Source organism: Telmatherina bonti (genome assembly GCF_933228915.1).
Source record: "Telmatherina bonti genome assembly, chromosome: 4".
Lineage (NCBI taxonomy): Eukaryota > Metazoa > Chordata > Actinopteri > Atheriniformes > Telmatherinidae > Telmatherina > Telmatherina bonti.
This window is the reverse complement of record NC_136622.1, coordinates 31,470,926-31,492,358: the sequence shown is the minus strand read 5'-3', so window position 1 is coordinate 31,492,358 and position 21,433 is coordinate 31,470,926. Positions and strand designations below refer to the sequence as shown.

The window sequence follows — 21,433 nt, the reverse complement described above, 5'->3', positions numbered from 1 at the left end:
GCCAGTGCTTTCGGCTGGCACTCAATGCCAAACGCCCACACAGGCAGTCCACGCTGTTGCCAAGCAGCAGGAGACTCGAGCTCGTGGTGGAAAACCAGTGAGGCTGGTTGTGGAAGTAGCGTGGTGGGAAGTATGGGAGTAAAACAGAAAAAAAAACAACAACACATACTTAACTTTAAGCTGTGATACAACATGTGTTATCAAACATTTCAGGTTGTCAGCCGGGTCACATGCTGGAGGTGGGATGACGCAGTGCGCTCCTACACGCTTGTTTCATAGACAATGATTGGGGGGAAAAAAAAAACATTGAAAGCACAGCTTGGAGTGGACGGATTCTCAGACTGTATCCCCGGAAACACACGTGGATGGAAATGGTGGTGCTCTTTGGCCGTGGGCTGCTTTGTGAGACGTGCGTAAACCTTCTGAATGTCTTCCTGTGAATGCAGCAGCGTGTGAGCCTTGCTCCCACTCTCCTCACTCGTCTATTCATAGATGCTCACCTACACACCGACACCCCCATGCCACTGCACAGGTGTGAGGAAACACTGGATCCTGCATCAACCATCATTCTGGGTCCTGTTTCCGTAAGCACCCCCCCTCTCTCCCTCCTGTCCTTCTGACCTCCATCCCTCTTGACTATATTAACCCATACCCTGCTCTATGTTCAACCTCTCCCACTCTTGTGTAGATTTTCCTCCTCCTACTCTTCCTCCTCCTCCAGCCTCTGTCAATTCACTACTTTAAATACAAACAGTCTCTTTTTGTTTCGAATATTAACCTTTGACCTGCAGTGCATTGATTCCTATCTTGATCTCGTGTTCATGAAGCACCAATCAGATTTCAGATCAGCCTGTCAACAGTTGCCTCATTGGGGGATACTCCAACAGGAGGCATTAGTTACTGCTGGTAAAATACAAATCTTGGCAGTGTAGGACCACACACTGTGTACAAGCATTGCTCAGGCTTACATAACAGCTCCCTCCTGCCTCACCCTGCATCTCCTTACAAAGCTGCACGGGTCAGCGAGTTCATTTCTTCACAGGGTTTTATTTCTTTGCAAGACAGAATAACCCAAAATGAACAAGAAATAGGTCACATCATGTTAGGATATTTAGCAGTACATCTAAAATTATTAGCATGAAATACCTCTCATGGAGGCATTGGCTTGTAATCTCTTTGTAAATGAACAAAGTGCCCGTGGTCCATACTCTGCTGTTAGAATAGTCACTGATGGTTTATTCTAATTGGATCTTTTTATGATCTGCACAAAACAAACAAACCCTCCTACATGATTATATCTGTAAACACTCCAATTTCCACTGCTGCTGCTCCGCATGAACTGTTACTAACGCTCCTGCTTACTGTGACAAACTTGCTTTCTTGAAGGATTTGAAAAGGCTGAAAAGTTCAAGATAATCCTGATAATTAATATTTTGTTTCTGTCAAGTGAAGTCATGAAACATCTATTGATCCATTTGTTTTTTTAAATTCTTATTTGTGGTCTATAAAAGTCAGATGTAGCCACCAATAATGCCAATAATCGTCTTAAAGTGCAGCAATACTGACATTCATTATAGGCACCTATTCATGAAATCCATCCATCCATCCATCCATCCATCCATCCATCCATCCATCCATCCATCCATCCATCCATCCATTCAACCATCCATCCATCTTCTGAACCATTTGTTCCAGTTAAAAGCTGTGGGGAATCTGGAGCCTATCCCAACAAGTCTCATGAAATACAGCAATAGTTAATTTTGTTTCCACATTTTAATAAGTTTTATGCTAAGCCACAGTTTTTACCACAGTACACTATAGCCATGTTTTCAACCCGTGGTTTGGTGTGGTTTTCTATGGTATTCCCTTATTTTCCAACCATTTCCACAGCCAGCTCTACCCTTATCTGGTTGCTGGGTTATGAGTCAGATAAGCAGTAGATGCATCAGTGATTTAATAGTGTGGTGTTTTGGCAGTTTGGTCCCTTCCTTTTGATTATGGTTTAAATGCATGGCCTTTTTTGCTATGTTTCGTCCTAACTTGTCATTTAGATAAAAAAAAAAAGGTTCTTTTGAAAAGTATTTTTGTCAAGCTGTATGAGTCCTTGTTGCAGTCAACAAACGGTAATGCAGACATAGTCTTGGTGCTTCATTCATAACAATAAGAAAGGCTGTAAACACACACTTTTAAGCCGATAGAGTGAAGTTACAGTCAGCAGTTGCCATGCAGCTTCATTCGTTTTGAGCTTCTGCCTGCTTTTATAAATCAACATTTGCTCTTTTTAAAGCTCTACTTCTGTTTAGTTTTCTACTGATCCAAGACAATATCTGTCTATTAACCAGATTAATATCTCACTAGAACAAGAGCTCCTGAGGGTGGGTGCATAGTTTGGTGATAATTCTTTGTCGGTTAAGCAACTTCACACATTCATAGTTTTAGAGGAGTGTCTGAAAAAGATCATTTCTAATGCAAGTGGGTTCCTAAAGCAGCTGGACGGTTATATTTTAACACACGACTCTGATGAGAATAATTTCAGCATTTGACAAGAACTATTTTCTGCTGTAGGTTAAGTCTGTCCTGGTGATTATTTATGGAAGTTTATGTGGGTTTGACTCACAATAAGCTGCAATATCATAATAATGAAAGACGTTGTCTAGGGTGTGTATTGCTGTTGTATTGTTTTTATGCTGTTCACCACAGAAGGATGTTAGGGTGTTCCAACAGTTCCTTTAAGAAGAAAGATAAATAGATTAATTTAAGGACACTTTAGGACTAATACTTTATTTTAAACCCCACACACCATTGTGACATACAAAACATTCAGTACCATCAAATAAGCATCCTCCAGCCTATACCTAAAGAAAATTATATATAACTAAAAGTCTTTAAATTACTACGACAAAAAAAGATGTGAAATTCTGTCTGATTGCATCATTTTGAACAACTGGTAAACTTAGGTGAACCGCTCAAATCTGCCATCTTACTTCCTTTTTCCACTTTGCTCCAGTCGCTTTTCCAAATGTGTGTTTCCATGCTAAAGTGACGGGGACTGCGTGTCCTTGAGAGCAGCTGGACCCGGTGAAAAACCAGTCATTTACATGCTAATCTCAACCACTGCACGCTCTTCAGCCACAGATGGAACATCTCTAATTCCTGCAAGAGGAGCAGCAGAGAGGCTTTTTGTGTTTTGTTTTTTTTTTTTATGTGCACTCCTGCTTGCATTACTAAAAAAAAAACATACATTTCCCATTTCCTTACATGCAGGATGATCCACCAAACAGCTCTACTGTAGACTCGTATAGAGCTTTATGTAATCCAACAGCGTGAGGTAACAGAACTCCTGCTGACAACCATCAGCATTTTAATTCTCATTTCTTTGCCTTAAATTCTTCTTCTTACCCTTGTAAGCCAAGTTCTCTGTCAGTTCTCTGCAAAACCTGTTTGGTTTGTGTGGGCGTGATGATGTTAAGTCACCTTGCTGCTGTCGGTGTCTGCACACACACATACACAACACTGCCACACATCTGGATGTCTTTTGCTCTTATTTAATGTGCCATTCCTCGTGCTACCATTGCCGCTCTATGATTTGTCACTATCCATGTGCAGCTTCAAATGCCTTCTCTCTCTGCTTCGGTGCTGACTGTATGTGTCTGTGTCTCTCTGCTTTCTCCATGCCTCTGTGTGTGTGTGTGTGTATGTGTGTGTTTGTCGTCCATCTCTCTGCCCTTCCTGTCAGTGTCCGGCCTTCGTCTGTCTCAGGGCAGCCCGTCTCTGCTCCCACCACACCTACGGCAGTCAGCAGCGCTGCCTTTGCCGCTCTGTTTCCTACAAGCGTGACAGTTCACAGCTTCGGCAGTCTTCATCAGTACTGCTGCCCCTCTACTGACCAAAGTTTGCAGCAGGATGACAGGTAAGGGCCACAATAGGGCCTGATTACAGTAATCTTATTTTTTTTAAAAAAGAGAAGAACCCCTCTCCAACCTCTTAAAGAGCCTTGCAACAATAAAAAAAAACCTGTCAACAATTCCCAGATCTGTGTCACCATCACCTTGTTTGCTTTTAATCCTTGTCTGCTTGCTTTCTTGCATTTGCTCCTCCACCCTTCTTTGAAGCCTGTGTTTCAGTCTCGTACCACTCCCAGGTGTGACGAATAGCTGTAGCTCAGCTGTTCTACCTGCTTGAAAAACACACAGCTCTTCAAGCAGAGCAGAGAGAAGTGGGATCTTCATTAAGTTAAGGGGCTATGGTTGACTGAGTCATAAGGGAACTTAATAAATTCTCTCCCTCTCACCCATCAGCAGACTGATGCTGTTCCCATACACACCTGTGCATGATGCTCAAACACTGCCATCTAATGGCGTTAGATGGCTGCAACACCTTTTTTACCTACAGTAATAAAAAAAAGTATCAGTTTTGACCAAAAAAAAAAGCTCATTTTTGTCTTAAAATACGCCCCCCCGACTCGTTTTCTGCTTTTGTCTCACGCTGTTTTTCATTCTTTGTCTTGTCTATTTCTTATTCTCTCTGCTCTGTCTACCTGCTTTCCTATATCTCGTGACTTGCTCCATGTTGTTTTCCAAGTGAGGAGGGTGAGGATGAGGGAGCCCATCAGTTCTGTTGTTCCGCCTCAGGCTGCAGTAGTCCCTCCTCTCGCTGAGCTGCGGTGTGACTGACCGCACAACGATTTACCAGCGAAAGCACTGTCGCAGATCACACTGGCGTCTCACTGTGCAACAAAAAGACTGAGTCTGGCTGCATTTTTAACCAGGAATAAAAAAAACTAATTTTAACACATAAATAAAGATGCATGTATCTTATACGCTGCCACTGATTTATTCATGTATTCTGTGGTCTGTGTGTTAATTTGATGTTGTGTTCTCTCTGTATTCTTTGCTATTTATTTCTTTACTTGCAGCCACGTCCGGCTGTCAGAACACATCAGTATCGTCTTCTCATTACTGTCGCGTTCATGCTCATCCTGAATCCACTTGTTGAGTCATGTCATTTATTATCTGTGCAGATTGGCAAACACATCTGTTGCCATCAGAGGTGTATAATTCATGTGCCATAAAGTAGAAGTCCTGCCATGTTTTTGGATCTACCTGTGCATTTAGAACAGGTGTTTTCACTAACAGGGTCATCTACCTTGCTGTGGAGCTGAGTTAAATCCAGCTGGTTTAGTGACTGGTTGGAGCAGCTACCCGACAGGACTTTTACTTTATGGCACCTGGATTATACAACTCTGGTTGCCATTGTGATTATTAATATTATTAATAGAGCTATTAATAGAGCTAGCCTATGAGCAGTAAAAATGTAAGTTTTATGCAGTTTCTTTACCATATTGATTTGATTGTTCCATATGAGACCTATGTTTTTTTGCCTGTCATGATAATTCATCACCTTGAAGTCGAGTCTTGTTGATTTTAATACAGGAAAAATAAAAAATCTCTCGCTCCTAAAGATGCTTTATGTCTGAGTTCTGGTAAATTACACTGCTTTGTTTCATTTACACTGGAATGCTTCTTGTACACATATGTTGCATCACTCATCTCTACCTCAAGGACATTGTTCCCATCTAGACACAAAAGTAATAATAGAAAAGGCTATTTTCAGTAAGATGTGTACTGTGTGTTGCACATAATCCTCCAACGTTAATGCCTTTCCCCGCAGAGCACAGAGTATTTACAGCTTTATTTTTAGAAGCTTGATGAGTTTGTTGCTGTGGGCTGGTGAAAATCTCGCTTCTCCTGTAAAAAAAAAAAAAAAAAAAAGTTGTTTTTTTGTTTTTTATCTTATAATTATTTATTGATTTGATTTACACAGGATGCAGACACATGGTTGTTTGTCTGCAGTAACCACAAAGAGGACAACTGACTTCAGTGGTGAAAAAATTCGCATGAATCAGCATATCTGAAAAAGACAAAACTGATTTGAAAGAGAACATTTAATAAAAATAAAGTTGACATTTTGCAGTTATTTGTCACATTTCTAATTAAGTAAACTAATCAACTGCATGGAAAAGTGTCATTAATTCTCTACATTTATCACAGCTTAATATCAGTAGTGCATTTCTAAATTGGGTGCCAATGACTGGAACCTCTTTAGGAAGTGACATGCTGGCGTTTAGGAACCGCGGCGCCATAGCAAAAAGCCGTGGCGCCGCGGTTCCTAAGCCAAGCTGTGATTGGCCAAAAATCTAATAACATTTCAGGCTTTGTAGATACTTATTTTTCTCAAATAAAAAGATATTGCTGACTAATAAATAAATTAATCTGAACCCTTTCCCATGCCTTTTGAAGGTGTACTCTTCATCATACCTGCTTTTCCATCAAACCGCAGGAGTTTACAGTGAATGTTAGGTTGGGGGGGTATCCAGGAGTTGTTTGAACCAAAATGTCTTGTTGGTGTTTAGAGGTGAACTACCAGGATTTTGGAGATGATAGAAAGGCAACATGAACTCAAATAACCACAATTTTCCACTTAAAATGCCGTATTTGAACGCATGACACGTGTAAGCTTGAAGCAGATGGCCGCAGCACCAGTCGACCACACCAACTAATCATTGTTTAAACACCACAGCCCAGAGTATGGTTACTTTACGTTGTAGCATCTTCTGATGGCTGCTTTCACAATAAATTAGCATGTCACAAACGTCAAATCCTCTTCAACTGCTTTCTTGAACATGACAATAGGTTTACTGTAGTCCAGTGGCCTCCACAGTCAGTCCCAAACCAACCCTGTAGGATGCAATGGAATGGGAGATTTGCATCTTGGATGTGCAGCTGATGCTGTCATGTCAATATGGACCAAAATCTGTGAGGAATGTTTCAACATCTTGCTGAAATAAGACACATTTGGAAAAAAAAAAAAAGTCCAAACCAGTTCTAGCCTGATAAATTAGTTATTTAAGTGTCTGTTGAAAGGATGTTGCACCTTTATTTTTAGGCACTTTACCTGGGATCAGATGTTCAGCTTTCTGAATAAGAAGCTTGAGTTTCTGTAGGATTTCTGTTCTACAGTACAAGTATTTTTTTCATGCTTTAAAAAAAATTGCTTCTGAATTTATCTATTTTTTCACAAATAATTTCTCTTGTAATTTTTACTTGAACACCGTTGTGTATCTCAGCTGCTTTTCCACACAACCCACAGGTTTGTAGCTTTAACCTGTATTTTAGTAGAGGTTCACCCACGGATGTGTCTCACCATGAAAACATCAGTATTTTTCATTTCTTCCTCCCCCTCTTTTGCCAATAAATGAATGGATGTCTTCATTTTGTCACTTTGTTTATTCCTTTAAGCTGTGTGAGTGTGACATGCATGGGGGGGGGGGGGCTGGGCTGGGCAGGACGAGGGATGTTTGAGGACGTCTAAATGCTGAAGAATGCTGCCTGTACAGCTTCGCAGGGTGAGTAAGTGTCAATGTGAAAGTGCCTGAGGAAAAAAAAAAAAAAAGCCAAACTAAGAGGGAGGGTTGGTGTTTGTTATTAAGCTGCAGCAGGTAGAGCGGGATCTTTCTCTGACATTAGCAGGATGGTAAGACCTCAGCTTTTTCACATTTAATTCGCCTCCATAGACTTACAAACAGATTTTTTTAGTTGGTACCTGCCTGAAAAGAGAGAACTTTGTTATTCTGGTGTGTTTATTTTGTGGTTGCTGTCACTGCTGCTGTGTGGCGTGTGAAGTTTGTGTGTTGTTTGGAGGTGCAATATAACAGTGACAGACAGTGAAAGACAAAGAATGACGAATGAGGGAATATTTGCAGCTGGTTTCTAAAAGAGAGAATTGATTTAAAAGTGGAAAAATGTCAAAGACTGGTAATACAGTAAATGGGCTCATGGCAGATACCTGCGTGACAGATTGTACATGCCATGCAGATGACGGAGTGCACAATTGAAAATACTTGAGTGCTACATTTATAGGGAAAGAAAGAACACAGATATGGAGTAAATCACTTTTAAAAAAATGACTTCTTTGCTCTTCTACAAAGTTTCATGTTGTCAGAATGACTTTCTGCAACGATTGCTGACCATAAATAAGCTCCAAATTTGAAAGAATTGATAGAAATTTCTCCAAACTCATGGTGCCAATGTCAAATACAGACATACTGAATGTAAACTGAGTCGTAAGAAAAGGAAAGATAATTTCCTAAGAAAGCTTATTTTTGCATTCATGTCTGTTTACACAACTCGTGTCTCTTCTATCAGCCTTGTTTCTGTGCCAGTGATTATCTGATAAGATAACACTAACAGTATTCATCTGTGTGCAATACTTTCTTATGTCAGTTCACTGCCTCGGTTTAAGCTGGGGGTTGCCTGGAGGGGGGGGGGGGGGGGGGGGGGGGGGGGGGGGGTGTCACATGAAAAAATGAGCAGTGGATCCAGTATGTGAGACAGCAGAGCTGGAGGGTGTTGGTGGTGAAAGAATGCTCGTTTCTGACCCCTGAATGATGTGATTGTTTCCTTTCAGTCTGGCCATTTGAAAGAATGAGATCAGATTCATGGAGACGCTCTGGCCAGTCACTTTCTGAACTGTTTGAACCTTAAATTTACTGGCGAACATCATCACATCAAAAATCACAAAAGTAATAAACTGGAACATTTCTAAAAGGTGCCATGCAGCTTCTGTTATTCAGATTGATGTCATTTTAGGATAAAAGATAAAAGATTTATTTGATAAAAAAGGATTAGAGATGCTGCGACTTGACTAAGTCGATGTTTTGGTGGGAATGAGTCAACAGACAGATTGATGCAGTTATTGGCATTCCCTTCGCGGGCAGCAGAGAGGTTAATCCATCAGCCTTCCTACCCTGCTGTGGGTTCAGCAGCACTGTCACTTCCACTGCCGCGCTTTCAAGCACACACACACGGGTACACACAATGTCGACGCATCAATATTATATGATAGAGGGACTGGAGGCTGGGAAATGACATTGTTCTTTACAACTCACAATCCCAGTCACTTTTCAATTTCTGCTCACGGTTTTTGCTCTTCAAACTATCTGTGATCACTTCATCGTTTACGAGAATCAACCATCTGTTTCAGCTCCAATTAAATCCTTGGAGGTAATAAAACTGTTGGCTGGTCTTTAGGATGGAACCTCCAGAGAGACTTCCTCTCTGGCGCTGCACTGGAAACGGTTTCTTGCATAAATAATGAGTTTCAAATGCCAGCTGTGATATGGTTGCATTCATGTTTTAAACAGCTCCATTTTACATGAATATCTCCCTCACCTCGACTTTTATTACATGGGCCTGGTTGAAATAAAGTCTTGTTTAACAGCTTACCCTGGAGAACCAGAACCAGGCTGCATCTGCCTGCACCTCCTGCCACCATATTCGAGGTTGCCTAGTGTGGCGTATTGATGCAATATTTGAATAAAATTTGGCAGAGCAGGTTTAATAACATAGATGTTTTCTGACTGACTGTTCAACATTCTTGAAATAAGAACTCAGATGAAGTGGAAGAAAAAACTCTGACGGGAAAATTATTAAAATTGTTGCTGGGATGCATGACGCTGAAGCTTATCTTATTAAAACTAACAGTTTTGATAAATGTAAGTAAAAATCATTAGTCTTAAATCTTTATCTTTGTTAGAGTGCCTAAAATGAAAATGCATAACTTAAACTGCCAGAAGTGGCAGCGGATGTATCTTGTAGTGTTCCAACTTACATAAAACAAGTTTGGCTGGACGAAACTATTCTGAACTGCTCTGCAGAACTTGGGGAACATGTAGTGATCTGTTTTGTAGAAATTTATTGTTCAGAAATTCAATTTTGAGGTCTTTAATGACAGAAAAATAAAGACCCAAAGGCACCGCTCAGAAAACCCAAGCAGCCAATCAAAGGATAGGGAACAGAGTAGCAAACTCCAAGGAAACAAACAAGCTCAGACGGAAAGTGAACACTTAAAAGCGGTAAGATTGCTCGTCAGATACAGTCTGGCAGACGAGTGAAGCAAAAGATGGATCTAGAAGGTCTGACTGGTTGAGATGGAACAGGTGAATGGAGAGCAGAAGCAGGAAAGGGAAGGCTGGCATGGATGCAGTTTGTTACCTTTTGTAAAATAAATGTCCAAGAGAAGAGGAAAATTAATTAATGGCTAAAACCTGGCCATTCAAAGTGATAGGATGTGTGGAATTTATTAAAATTTATTGGTATTTTGATTTGTTTTAATTCATTTTAAAGTGTGTTTTTTCCCTTAGAGCTGCTGTGTCTATTCCAGTCCTCAAAGGCCACAATCCTGCATATTTTAAGTTTCTTTATGACTTAACTTGATGACAATCATTGAGCAAAATTTAATGGGCTCCCGGATCTATTTAATTTGAGTCCGGTGTGTTGGAGCAGGAAAACATCAACTACACCGGCTTAGAGCAAGCTTATAATACCCACCATGACACAAATCCTTATTTATGACAATCACCACGTGGCATGTTTATGCAGTTGCACAAAACAAACACTGAGCCTAATGTTGCCATTTTTAGGGCTTTTTATATTTAGAAGAAAAAAATCAAATGATGGATTTCAGGTGCTTCAGGTGCTGATTTCAGGGAAGCAGTGCTCCATCAATACTGTGTACAGTGGAGGTGGGGAGCTGCTGACCTCAACTCGGGACGTTGTGGGTTGGTGGAAGGAATACTTCGAAGACCTCCTCAATCCTACCAACACGTCTTCCGATGAGGAAGCAGAGCTGGCGGACTCAGGGGTGGACTCTCCTATCTCTGGGGCTGAAGTCGCTGAGGTGGTCAAAAAGCTCCTTGGCGGCAAGGCCCCGGGGGTGGATGAGATCCGCCCAGAGTTCCTTAAGGCTCTGGATGCTGTGGGGCTGTCCTGGCTGACACGCCTCTGGAGCATCGTGTGGACATCGGGGGCAGTACCGCTGGATTGGCAGACTGGGGTGGCGGAAAGGGGGACCGGAGGGTGTGTTCCAATTACAGGGGAATCACACTCCTCAGCCTCCCTGGTAAGGTCTATTCAGGGGTCCTGGAGAGGAGGGTCCGCCGGATAGTCGAATCCCGGATTGAGGAGGAGCAGTGTGGTTTTCATCCTGGTCGCGGAACAGTGGACCAGCTCTATACCCTCTCTGGGGTCCTGGAGGGGGCATGGGAGTTTGCCCAACCAGTCTACATGTGTTTTGTGGACCTGGAGAAGGCATTCGACCGTGTCCCCCGGGGGCTCCTGTGGGGGGTACTCCGGGAGTATGGGGTACCGGACCCCCTTGTACGAGCTGTCCGGTCCCTGTACAACAGGTGTCAGAGCTTGGTCCGCATTGCCGGTAGTAAGTCGGATTCGTTTCCAGTGAGGGTTGGACTCCGCCAAGGCTGCCCTTTATCACCGATTCTGTTCATAACTTATATGGACAGAATTTCTAGGCGCAGCCGAGGTGTTGAGGGGATCCGACTTGGTGGCCTCAGGATTGGGTCCCTGCTTTTTGCGGATGACGTGGTCCTGTTGGCTTCATCTGGTCGTGATCTCCAGCTCTCGCTTGAGCGATTCGCGGCCGAGTGTGAAGCGGCAGGGATGAGAATCAGCACCTCCAAATCTGAGACCATGGTCCTCAGCCGGAATAGGGTGGATTGCCCTCTCCGGGTCGGGGGTCAGGTCCTGCCTCAAGTGGAGGAGTTTAAATATCTCGGGGTCTTGTTCACGAGTGAGGGAAGGATGGAGCGCGAGATCGACAGACGGATCGGTGCGGCGTCTGCAGTAATGCGGGCTCTGCGCCGGTCTGTCGTGGTGAAGAAGGAGCTGAGCCAGAAGGCGAAGCTCTCGATTTACCAGTCGATCTACGTTCCTACCCTCACCTATGGTCATGAGCTGTGGGTCGTGACCGAAAGAACGAGATCTCGTATACAGGCGGCTGAAATGGGTTTCCTCTGCAGGGTGGCCGGGCTCTCCCTTAGAGATAGGGTGAGGAGCTCGGTCATCCGGGAGGGGCTCAGAGTAGAGCCGCTGCTCCTTCGCATCGAGAGGAACCAGTTGAGGTGGCTCGGGCATCTGGTCAGGATGCCTCCTGGACGCCTCCCTGGTGAGGTGTTCCAGGCACGTCCCTCTGGGAGGAGACCCCGGGGAAGACCCAGGACACACTGGAGGGATTATATCTCTCGGCTGGCCTGGGAATGCCTCGGGAGTCTGGGCTTCCCTGCTTAGGCTGCTGCCCCCGCGACCCGACTAAGCGGCAGAAGATGAAAATGAAGATGTAGAAGTAAGACTTTCATTATGATATATCTGAAATAGTTGTGTTAAAAACAAACACTGTACAAGGAAGAGGTGTGTAGAGAGATTGCAGCAGATTCTTAAGACAAGTTTAAGTCTTATCCAGTCCAATATAGTCTAACAAACTGTGAACTAAACAACCTTTTTCTTTTGATTTGGAATCAAAACAAAAAGCATATCATTAATATGATGAAACACTTCTACATTTTAGGCATGTGGACAATTTTTTTGTGAAACTAGGACAGATATTTGGACAAATCTTGCTAGAAATAGGCTGAAAATCATTGAGAACATACAGTCACATGACCCATATATTTAGTATTCTTGGTCAGGATTAGTTATCACATTCTTAAAACTTCGCAAAATATTTAGATTTTTCCTTTTCTTACATGTGATTTTAGGATTAATTTAACTCTGTTAGGATTTACTTTTAAAATCCAGTAAAGAACGATACTTACTTTTCAACTAACATTTAAAATGAAGTTTTTGGTTTTGTAAAGTTGCTTTGCAACTCATGTTTTAAGTGCCTGTGACTCAGCTGAATGACAGTGCCATCTGTAAATAGTGAAGTGCAGGAAGTAACAGCAACATGACTATTTTCTCTGACTACCTGCACTCTGCCATCTCTAATGTAACTGGTTCCCACGAAGCCATTTGAAAAAGCTGGTAAGGGTTAGACATGCTTTATTAGTTTCTTCAAGACAATATGACAACAGGTTCTAAATTTAATTGTATAATGATTAGCTTATAATCAACCAAGAACTTTAGATGATGCAGTATTTGCCTGGTTCGCTCTTTTCGAATGTGTTACTTTAACTGCACACATAAAGTATTATGTAGAATGTCATTCACAACCTGTGAAGCATCTTCAACACCCACCTTAATAATGATAACAGTCAATACATTGTCATGGCAACTACGCTTTTCTTCTTAACAACTGCCTTACCGCCCACAGAGGTCCCACGGCAACCGTCACCAAGCAACCCCCTCCCTCTTCTCAGCCTCTCTATTTAAGGAGCAAAGGAGGAGGAATAATAAACGATGCTGCACAGATATCACTGTTCAAAAATAGATGGAGTTGTGTAGAAGAACTTGTTGCTCCACATCCAAAAAACTGCCCCCCCAGAAAAATATGGCACCTTCTTAAATGTTAAATATTCTAACAATGACTTGCTGTTCCATTTTTATTTGTGGTAATATGCACCTCCCTGTAGGTGTCAGAGTTTTCCCATTTTTACTGAGCTTTTGAATGACTCTTATGTTATGCAACCTGACAGCATCGACCCCAGCGCTGTTGTTGGAGTCAACAATAATTTAGCTCAGTCATGAGTCACTTGAATGCACAGGATGTCCTGTCAAAGGACCCTGTATTGTTCAAAGTTTTCCTCTCTGCCCATTCCAAATCTTGTTGTAAGAAGTGACTGGCGATGTTTGTTTTTCAATATCACTTTTAAGATCAGAATTTCAACTAATTAAAATGGTTCCTTGCTCCTCGAGAGGGCTTTTCCTTCTGGTACTTTTGTTTATTCATGACACGCTAACTCAGGAAGTCTGCAGCCTTGCAGAACAATGCAGAGAAAGGGAGAAAGGGAAGAAGGCAGCACATCATCTATTAAAATCTAAAATGGTTAAGTTATAGTATAATAATATATTAGCTCTTTTGTTTTAATCTAAACAGATGTGTGATAGAAAACAAAACCCATGCTAAAGGCTGAAAGCCTTTCTGTCATAACTATCCATATTCATTCAGTAAACGACATGCTCCCACACATCCCTGACCCCAGCTGTACTTGCAGACTCGCTGTGAGACGAGGCACAACTGACAGAAGTTGGTGTGGCTAACACAAGGAGGAAACGTAGGCAGGAACATGTGACTCTGACTGTTCTTCTAAAACTCAGAGGGTTTTAATCAGGTCAAAACGTAGCGGGACGCAAAAGGATTTCTGGATTTACTTGAAGTTTAGCTATTCTTACAATGCTGACTGCAAACAGGACACCATCGGTTTCAGATTCCTCAAGTTATTTCTGTGTAATGGACTGAGAGAGGATCTGGGAGGAGATCTGGATAAGGGTATTATGACATTTCTCACAGTAAGCTGGTGTGGCCTGTTTCAAACCTGCTGTTAACATAACAACCTGGTCTTTCCTGTCATAATGCTGCTGGTGTGTGGCAGTGGAGGAGTGCGTTTAAGGAACTGCTGACTCTTCAAAATGCTTTACTGCCATTGTGATTGACAAGGAAGATACAGCAATGAAGAACACACTTGTTGGCTTTGCAAAATATTAACTAAACTCTGGACTCTTAAAAGGACTGAAGACAGGAACCTTTATGTCTGTTGGATCACTATGTGGAAGCGGAAGTTTGTCAGGTGACAGGACTGGCACTGCTTGGAAAAATTAGGTATTTACAGATGATACAAACTCACCATGAGTTCCAGTAAGAGATGGTTGGTTTCACGCCGCTCTAAACTTTACAAGTAAGTCCACTTTTAGTCTGTTCTGAAGTACTCCTCTATCCACCACCCATTCAGCCTCTGTTCTGGATGCAAACTTGTTTGTTATAATATAGTTTTATAGTTTGTGCAAACTGTATTAGACTCATGCTAACGGCTCCTGCTCTCTTTCCTCTCTGTAGTGTGGAAGGAGACTCTCAGTGTCCAGAGACCAGCACCCACAAAGACAATCCCTTCAGCCAGATGCCTTACCTTCGAGGCTCAGAGCGCTACAGTGACAGCAGCAGTGTCCCACCTGGTTCTAGGGGCCCTTCATGTGTGGCGACCTCCAGCTCAGCTAGCTTGGCCTGGGCGTTGAGAACACGCCACCAACCTGCAAGTCTGGCCCTCCGTAAGCAAGAAGAAGAGGAAAACAAGCGGTGCAAGGCTCTTTCTGACAGCTATGAACTCTCCACAGATCTGCAAGATAAGAAGGTAGTTATACTGGTGGTACTTTTGGCCCTGTGGAGTTTTCTGGAGACTCCTCCCCCTCCCATGAGTCTTATTTCTTTATCTTCCTTGCTTTGCAGGTGGAAATGCTGGAGAGAAAGTATGGAGGTTCCTTTGTAAGCCGCAGAGCAGCGAAGACCATTCAGACAGCCTTCAGACAGTATCGCATGAACAAGAACTTTGAGCGCCTCCGAAGCTCTGCCTCAGAGAGTCGCTTGACCCGCCGCATCATCCTGTCCAACATGAGACTCCAGTATTCATTTGACGAGCGGCAGCCTCAACAGCAGGCCCAGACACAGACAAACTTCACCCACAGTGTGGCTATAGGGCCCCCTCACTCCCCCGATCCAGAACGCCCAGGGGACTACACCCACCTGGAGGACTCCTTTTCCAAACAGGTAAAATTATTTAATACGTCTTTGCAGGGTGCATGAAAAAAGAATTAAACTTAATATGAAGAAGATTACCTTTACAGTGAATTTAAAAATGGACCTATTTTTAAAACATTGGAACAAATGGGAAAAATACGCTGAACAACAGATGCTCCAAACAATTTAGAGTTCAACTGTTTCTAGACAGGATGAATAAATTATTACACATGTTGTATACATTCTTACCCAAACTATTCTTATTTTTCGAGGAACTACAGTGCTACACTTGTTCTTGTTTACTCTCTGGATGTTCAAGTGTTTTTTTAAATTATTATAAATTAAAAAAAAAAAAAATGGGAACAGAGACACAAAATAATTAAAATAATTATACTGTCTCTTTTATTCTTCCCTTCCTTTTCTCTTTGTTATCCATTGGAGTCTAATGACACAGTACTGTGTACGTGAAGGTGTCTCTGACCCTCAATAAAAACATAATTATAAAAAAAGAAAAAAAACTTAATATGAAGGAAAAAAGCACTTAACCTGATAAAATACTGACTATAATGAAGGTAAATAACCTGACAGTGCGGCTAATATTTACACTTTGTAAGATTTTCTGAAATTGGGTCATGTATTGAGAATTTTTTTTTCTCTGAAAGAGAGAATAAAACAACTCTAAATGTATATAGGGTTTTAAAAGGAATTTGAATTAATATTTATTGCAAGCAATTGTTGTTTTGAAATTTTAGCAATATAACAGAACCAAATAGATTCAGAAGATTTTCTTTTGTTGGAGATTAATTCAGTTTTTGTGCTTTTCTTTTTTTTTTTTTTTTTTTTTGTCCCATTAGACTCAAGTGTTAAATGCAGAGTTTTAAGGTCAGAAAGTTGTTTAATACATCTTTAGGTTAATTTTCATCGACACTTGAACTGAGATGACAAAAGAGATAAACCTAATGAAGCCCTGCGATGGACTGGCGAGCCTTCCAGGGTGTACCCCGCCTGTCGCCCAAAGACTGCTGGGATAGGCTCCAGCTTCCCCGCAAACCTTCAGTGGACTAAGTGGTTAGGATAAGGAATGAATGAATGAACCTAATGAAAAAGACTTATCTTACAGACTAAACTGCTCTTTTTTAATCTCAACCTCAGATCCAGAAAGCCATCCTATTTACACATTTTTATACTCAGAGTTGACCTATAACAGCTTCTCTCTCTTCTCTTTAGGTTAAGTCCTTAGCTGACTCCATAGACGATGCCCTTACCTGCCGCACGGGTCGGGAAGACTCCCAGGAGGGCAGCAGGGAAGGTGGAGGAATCAGTGAAGACTTTGGAGAGTGTATGTGGAGCAGCAGCAGCAACCCCTCCTCCCAAAGAGGTTTAGGAGAAAGAGGCCGAGGAGCCGGAGGGGGGCTCAGTATGCATGGTGACAGTACAGCCACCTCATACAGCGACGTCACCCTTTACATGGATGACGGCATGCCTTCCTCTCCCCTGTCTCTCGACCGGGCACCAAGCAGCACAGATACAGAGTACTGGGGCCCCGGCGGCGGTGTGGGAGGCCGTGAGGACAGCAGGGACACCGAGGGAGGAGGCAGCAGTAACAGTCGGCGCAGCACACCTTGTACAGAGTGCAGAGATTACCGTCAAAGGGGCGCGCACCTGCCTCTTCTAACTATTGAGCCGCCCAGTGACAGTTCAGTAGACATGAGTGACCGTTCAGATCGGGGCTCCCTGAACAGACAGCTGGTCTATGAGCAGGAACCTGGAGTGGGTTCAGGCTCCCCTCAGGGAACCCTCAAACACTCCCCCAACACAGGCACCCGCACCTCCTCTACGGGAGCTGCTCAGGGTCAGACCCGAGCTCCTGGAAGACCCATACCCACGCATATCCCACACCAGGTGGCAGCTCACCACCACCACCACCACCACCCTATCCATCACCACCAGTACCCTGACACACCTTCATCGTCCTCCTCCCCTCAGCAGCCCCCCACCACCCCTCTGTCCTCTTCCTCATCGACAGCTCTGCCTCCTGGTGGTCTGGAGCAGCCATGCTGCTCTGATGGAGACAATGACTCGCTCAACTCCACCACCAACTCCAATGAGACGGTCAACTGCAGCTCGGGCTCCTCATCCCAGGACAGCTTGCGGGAGCCTTTGCCTCCTCTGGGAAAGCAGACCTACCAGAGAGAGAGCCGCCACAGCTGGGACTCGCCGCCCTTCAACAGCGATGTGGTGCAGAGACGCCAGTACCGCATCGGTCTCAATCTCTTCAACAAGTAAGAGATTGTAGGACGAAAACACACTTTTTTTTTTTAACGGTTTTAATTCTGTTCATTCATAAACAGGGAAAATATTTAAGGTGATGTTTCCTAAACTGTAGGAAGCCAGAGAAAGGCATCCAGTACCTGATAGAGAGAGGTTTTGTCTCGGACACCCCCGTTGGGATTGCTCGTTTCATCCTCGAGCGAAAGGGCCTCAGCAGGCAGATGATTGGAGAGTTCCTTGGAAACCGACAGAAACAGTTCAACAAAGACGTTTTAGAGTAAGTAATTGAAAAACATTTTCTTTTTTATTCCAAGACAAACATGTCAGAAAGTAATTTTAAAAAAATCATTTCTAATAACATGCAACCTTTGGAGAAACTAACAGGAGACGGGACATTTAAAGACACAGTGTGTAAGAATTACTGACATCTAGTGATAAAGATTGGCATAGAAATTACTTAAAATGCTTGGAACAGCTGTGAATGGACAAAGTTTTTCTATACGTAAACCCCTTTTTATTTATGAGTGGATCCTCTGGCCTTAGGTGTAGTGCTGAATGCCCTACAGGCACTTAAATCCAAAGTGTCTATGTGTGTACTGTCTTCTGCCATGATACTTTTTAAGGTTACTTATCCCAACAGTTATGTAACACCTATCAAACAAAGCCAGTGCAGAAGTTTTTGAAGCTCAGATGTTTTTTTTAACTTCACACATAGTGTTGATTGTCCATCCGGAGACACTATAGTAGAAATGGTGGCTGCCATGGATGTGAACAAGTAGAAGTAGATATAAACGGCTCATTTTAGGTGAATTAAAAAGAAATAAGCTACTTTAGTAAAGTTATTAGATACCAATAGAAAGTTTTTAATGATACATACCTTTGACTTTTGATGTTTTTTACATGCTGCAGCTGTAAACTCGACACTAACATTTCTGAATTCATTAAGTAAAAGAGTCAAGCCTGAAGTCTGATATGTGTGTTCCAGCTGTGTGGTGGATGAGATGGATTTCTCTGGTATGGATATTGATGATGCTCTGAGGAAATTCCAGGCCCAAATTAAAGTTCAAGGAGAAGCCCAAAAAGTGGAGAGACTCATAGAGGCGTTCAGGTTTGTTTGTAACAGACTGACATCTAAAAACCCTGGACTTTGCTGCTTTGGCTACTATGTTAAATTAAAAGCATTTGGACTTGTTGTTTCTTGTCCTCAGCCAGAGATATTGTGTGTGTAATCCGACCTTGGTTCGGCAGTTCCAAAACCCGGACACCATCTTCATCTTGGCTTTTGCCATAATTCTCCTCAACACAGACATGTACAGTCCCAATGTCAAAGCTGAGAGAAAGATGAAACTGGAGGATTTCATCAAGAACTTGAGAGGTGTTGTTGGACAAATGCACACACTGCATGGCTTTAATAGGCACACTGATATCAGCACCATTCTGCTGTATGTAACTGTAACTGTGTGGTTTCTTTTGTTTTAACTCTGAACTAGGTGTAGATAATGGACAGGATATCCCCAGAGACCTGCTGGTTGGGATCTACCAGCGAATACAGAAATGGGAGCTGCGGACCAATGATGACCATGTTTCCCAAGTGCAAGCAGTGGAGAGGGTTATTGTGGGCAAGAAACCTGTAAGTTTCTACAAACAACTAAGGCAACACATTAACCCATTGATGCATGAATTAATAAAAACAAAAAACAAAAAAAACAATGCAACATTTTTTAAAGACAGTATTTTACCTCTACAGAAATATGCAATGCTACTTTATTTGTTTATTAGTAATATTTAGAGTTTATCATGAGTTATGATTTATTTTAATGTATTCTATAAAATAATATAAACTCATAATCATATTATGTAAATCTCCTATAACATGAAAAATAGCTGTATCATTTTCTTTTTCTATTTATCAGAAAGGCAAGCTATTATAATTACATTATGTTCAATTATATCATATATTTATTTATTCTCCAATGATTGGAAACATATTGGATGACTCGCTGACATCCACTGAAGTAGTTTATTTACAAAAATACCATCCTCATTAATGAATATGCAAGAAAAAAGCTTGTAAACAGGTGTCCACTACATGGCAACTGTGCATGAAAGGGTTAAACTCTGTGATATGATGTCACAAAAGGCTTATTTGTCTTTCTGTCTAGGTTTTGTCCCTTCCCCATCGAAGGCTTGTGTGTTGCTGTCAACTTTATGAGGTGCCTGACCCCAACAGACCTCAAAGGACCGGAGTGCACCAACGAGAGGTTTTTCTCTTTAATGACCTGCTCGTGGTAAGATTTACATTTATCATTTTTTTAAGGTGCTGGCTTATTTTATCTAAAAGGCGCTCTAATAAAATATTCTGTACATTTTGCGACCAGGTGACGAAAATCTTCCAGAAGAAGAAAACCTCAGTAACTTATAGTTTCAGACAATCTTTCCCATTGGTTGAGATGCAAGTGCACATGTTCCAGAACTCATGTAAGAAACTATTTGCTTTTAGCATTATTTGGTCATTTTTATTCATCATTTTGAATAACAGTGGGGTTTTTTTTTTAATCATTATTTGCATCTAGACTATCCTCATGGCATCCGCCTGACTTCTGCCAGCTTGGGCGGAGAGAGGAAGATTCTTATTGTCTTTATGGCACCCAGTCAACAAGACCGCACACGCTTTGTTAGTGACCTCAGGGAGAGCATTGCTGAAGTACAAGAGATGGAGAAATACAGAGTGGAATGTAAGAACCCCACCTACTGGCCAGTTTTGTGAATGACACTGTTGGGAAGCAGAGACATGTACCACAATAGCTTTGTTCATGAGAGGATGGAGAGGTTTTTCCAAGTGTTTGTTGTAATAAATGTCTTATACATTAAGTTGTTATGTATAAGTGCTATATTTGACATTTTTTCTCCCCGCTACGTCGCCATCTCTCATTTAAAATTCCCCTGTTCACACTTTGTGAATTTACAGCGGAGTTGGAAAAACAGAAAGGTGTGATGCGGCCCAGCTTGCTGACTGGAAGTGTGGTCGGAGGAGGTGTTGGTGTGAAGAGCGATGTTGTGAATGGCACCTTGGGAAGGACAAGTTTTGATGACAACTGCTCAGTGGGTGAGGGTCTCAAACGCACTGCGCTCAGCTCATCTCTCAGGGACCTTTCGGAGACAGGTGAGACAGCATCTCCACGAGCTCGTCTATTTAAATTTTCTGCCGGCCTGGATGAACTGGGAAGCATGATTTTCATCTTAGCTTCTATTGCTCAATCTTATTACTCTTTCTTGCTGACATTCATACAGCTCATATGGCTTTTTTTCTTTCAAAACAAAATGAACTAATCTTCCACGCTTTGCTAACCTGATTCTGCCTGGTGGGGTGCAGGGAAACGTGGTCGCAGGAACAGTGTTGGTTCCCTGGACAGTACAATGGAAGTAAGTCTCTCTGGAAGACTAGATGTGGAGCTGTAACCGTCAACAAACTTGCATTTCCCCTCGCTGGTGCATGCTTTTCCCAAGTGTGTGTGCAGTTTGCATGTGACTTGCATGACTTAAAGGTATTCATACTCGCCCAAGCATGTGTTTTGTGAGGATGTGAGCAGTTTTGCAATCCTCTGGTGTTTCTTCTAAAGTCCAATGTTACTTTATCCTCCCA

The 21,433-nt window shown here is 42.3% G+C and overlaps 1 protein-coding gene across 1 annotated transcript in view; it reads left to right on the top strand.

Moving 5' to 3' along the window:
* Positions 1 to 21,433, top strand: part of iqsec2b (IQ motif and Sec7 domain ArfGEF 2b) — a 32,285-nt gene that overhangs the window by 7,412 nt on the left and 3,440 nt on the right. The window contains 12 exon segments of the mRNA XM_079239800.1: positions 14,845 to 15,136; positions 15,232 to 15,549; positions 16,747 to 17,801; positions 17,906 to 18,067; positions 18,776 to 18,898; positions 18,999 to 19,165; positions 19,281 to 19,420; positions 19,953 to 20,078; positions 20,169 to 20,268; positions 20,364 to 20,525; positions 20,759 to 20,953; positions 21,164 to 21,213. Of these exon segments, the coding sequence (XP_079095926.1) occupies positions 14,845 to 15,136; positions 15,232 to 15,549; positions 16,747 to 17,801; positions 17,906 to 18,067; positions 18,776 to 18,898; positions 18,999 to 19,165; positions 19,281 to 19,420; positions 19,953 to 20,078; positions 20,169 to 20,268; positions 20,364 to 20,525; positions 20,759 to 20,953; positions 21,164 to 21,213 (2,890 nt within the window).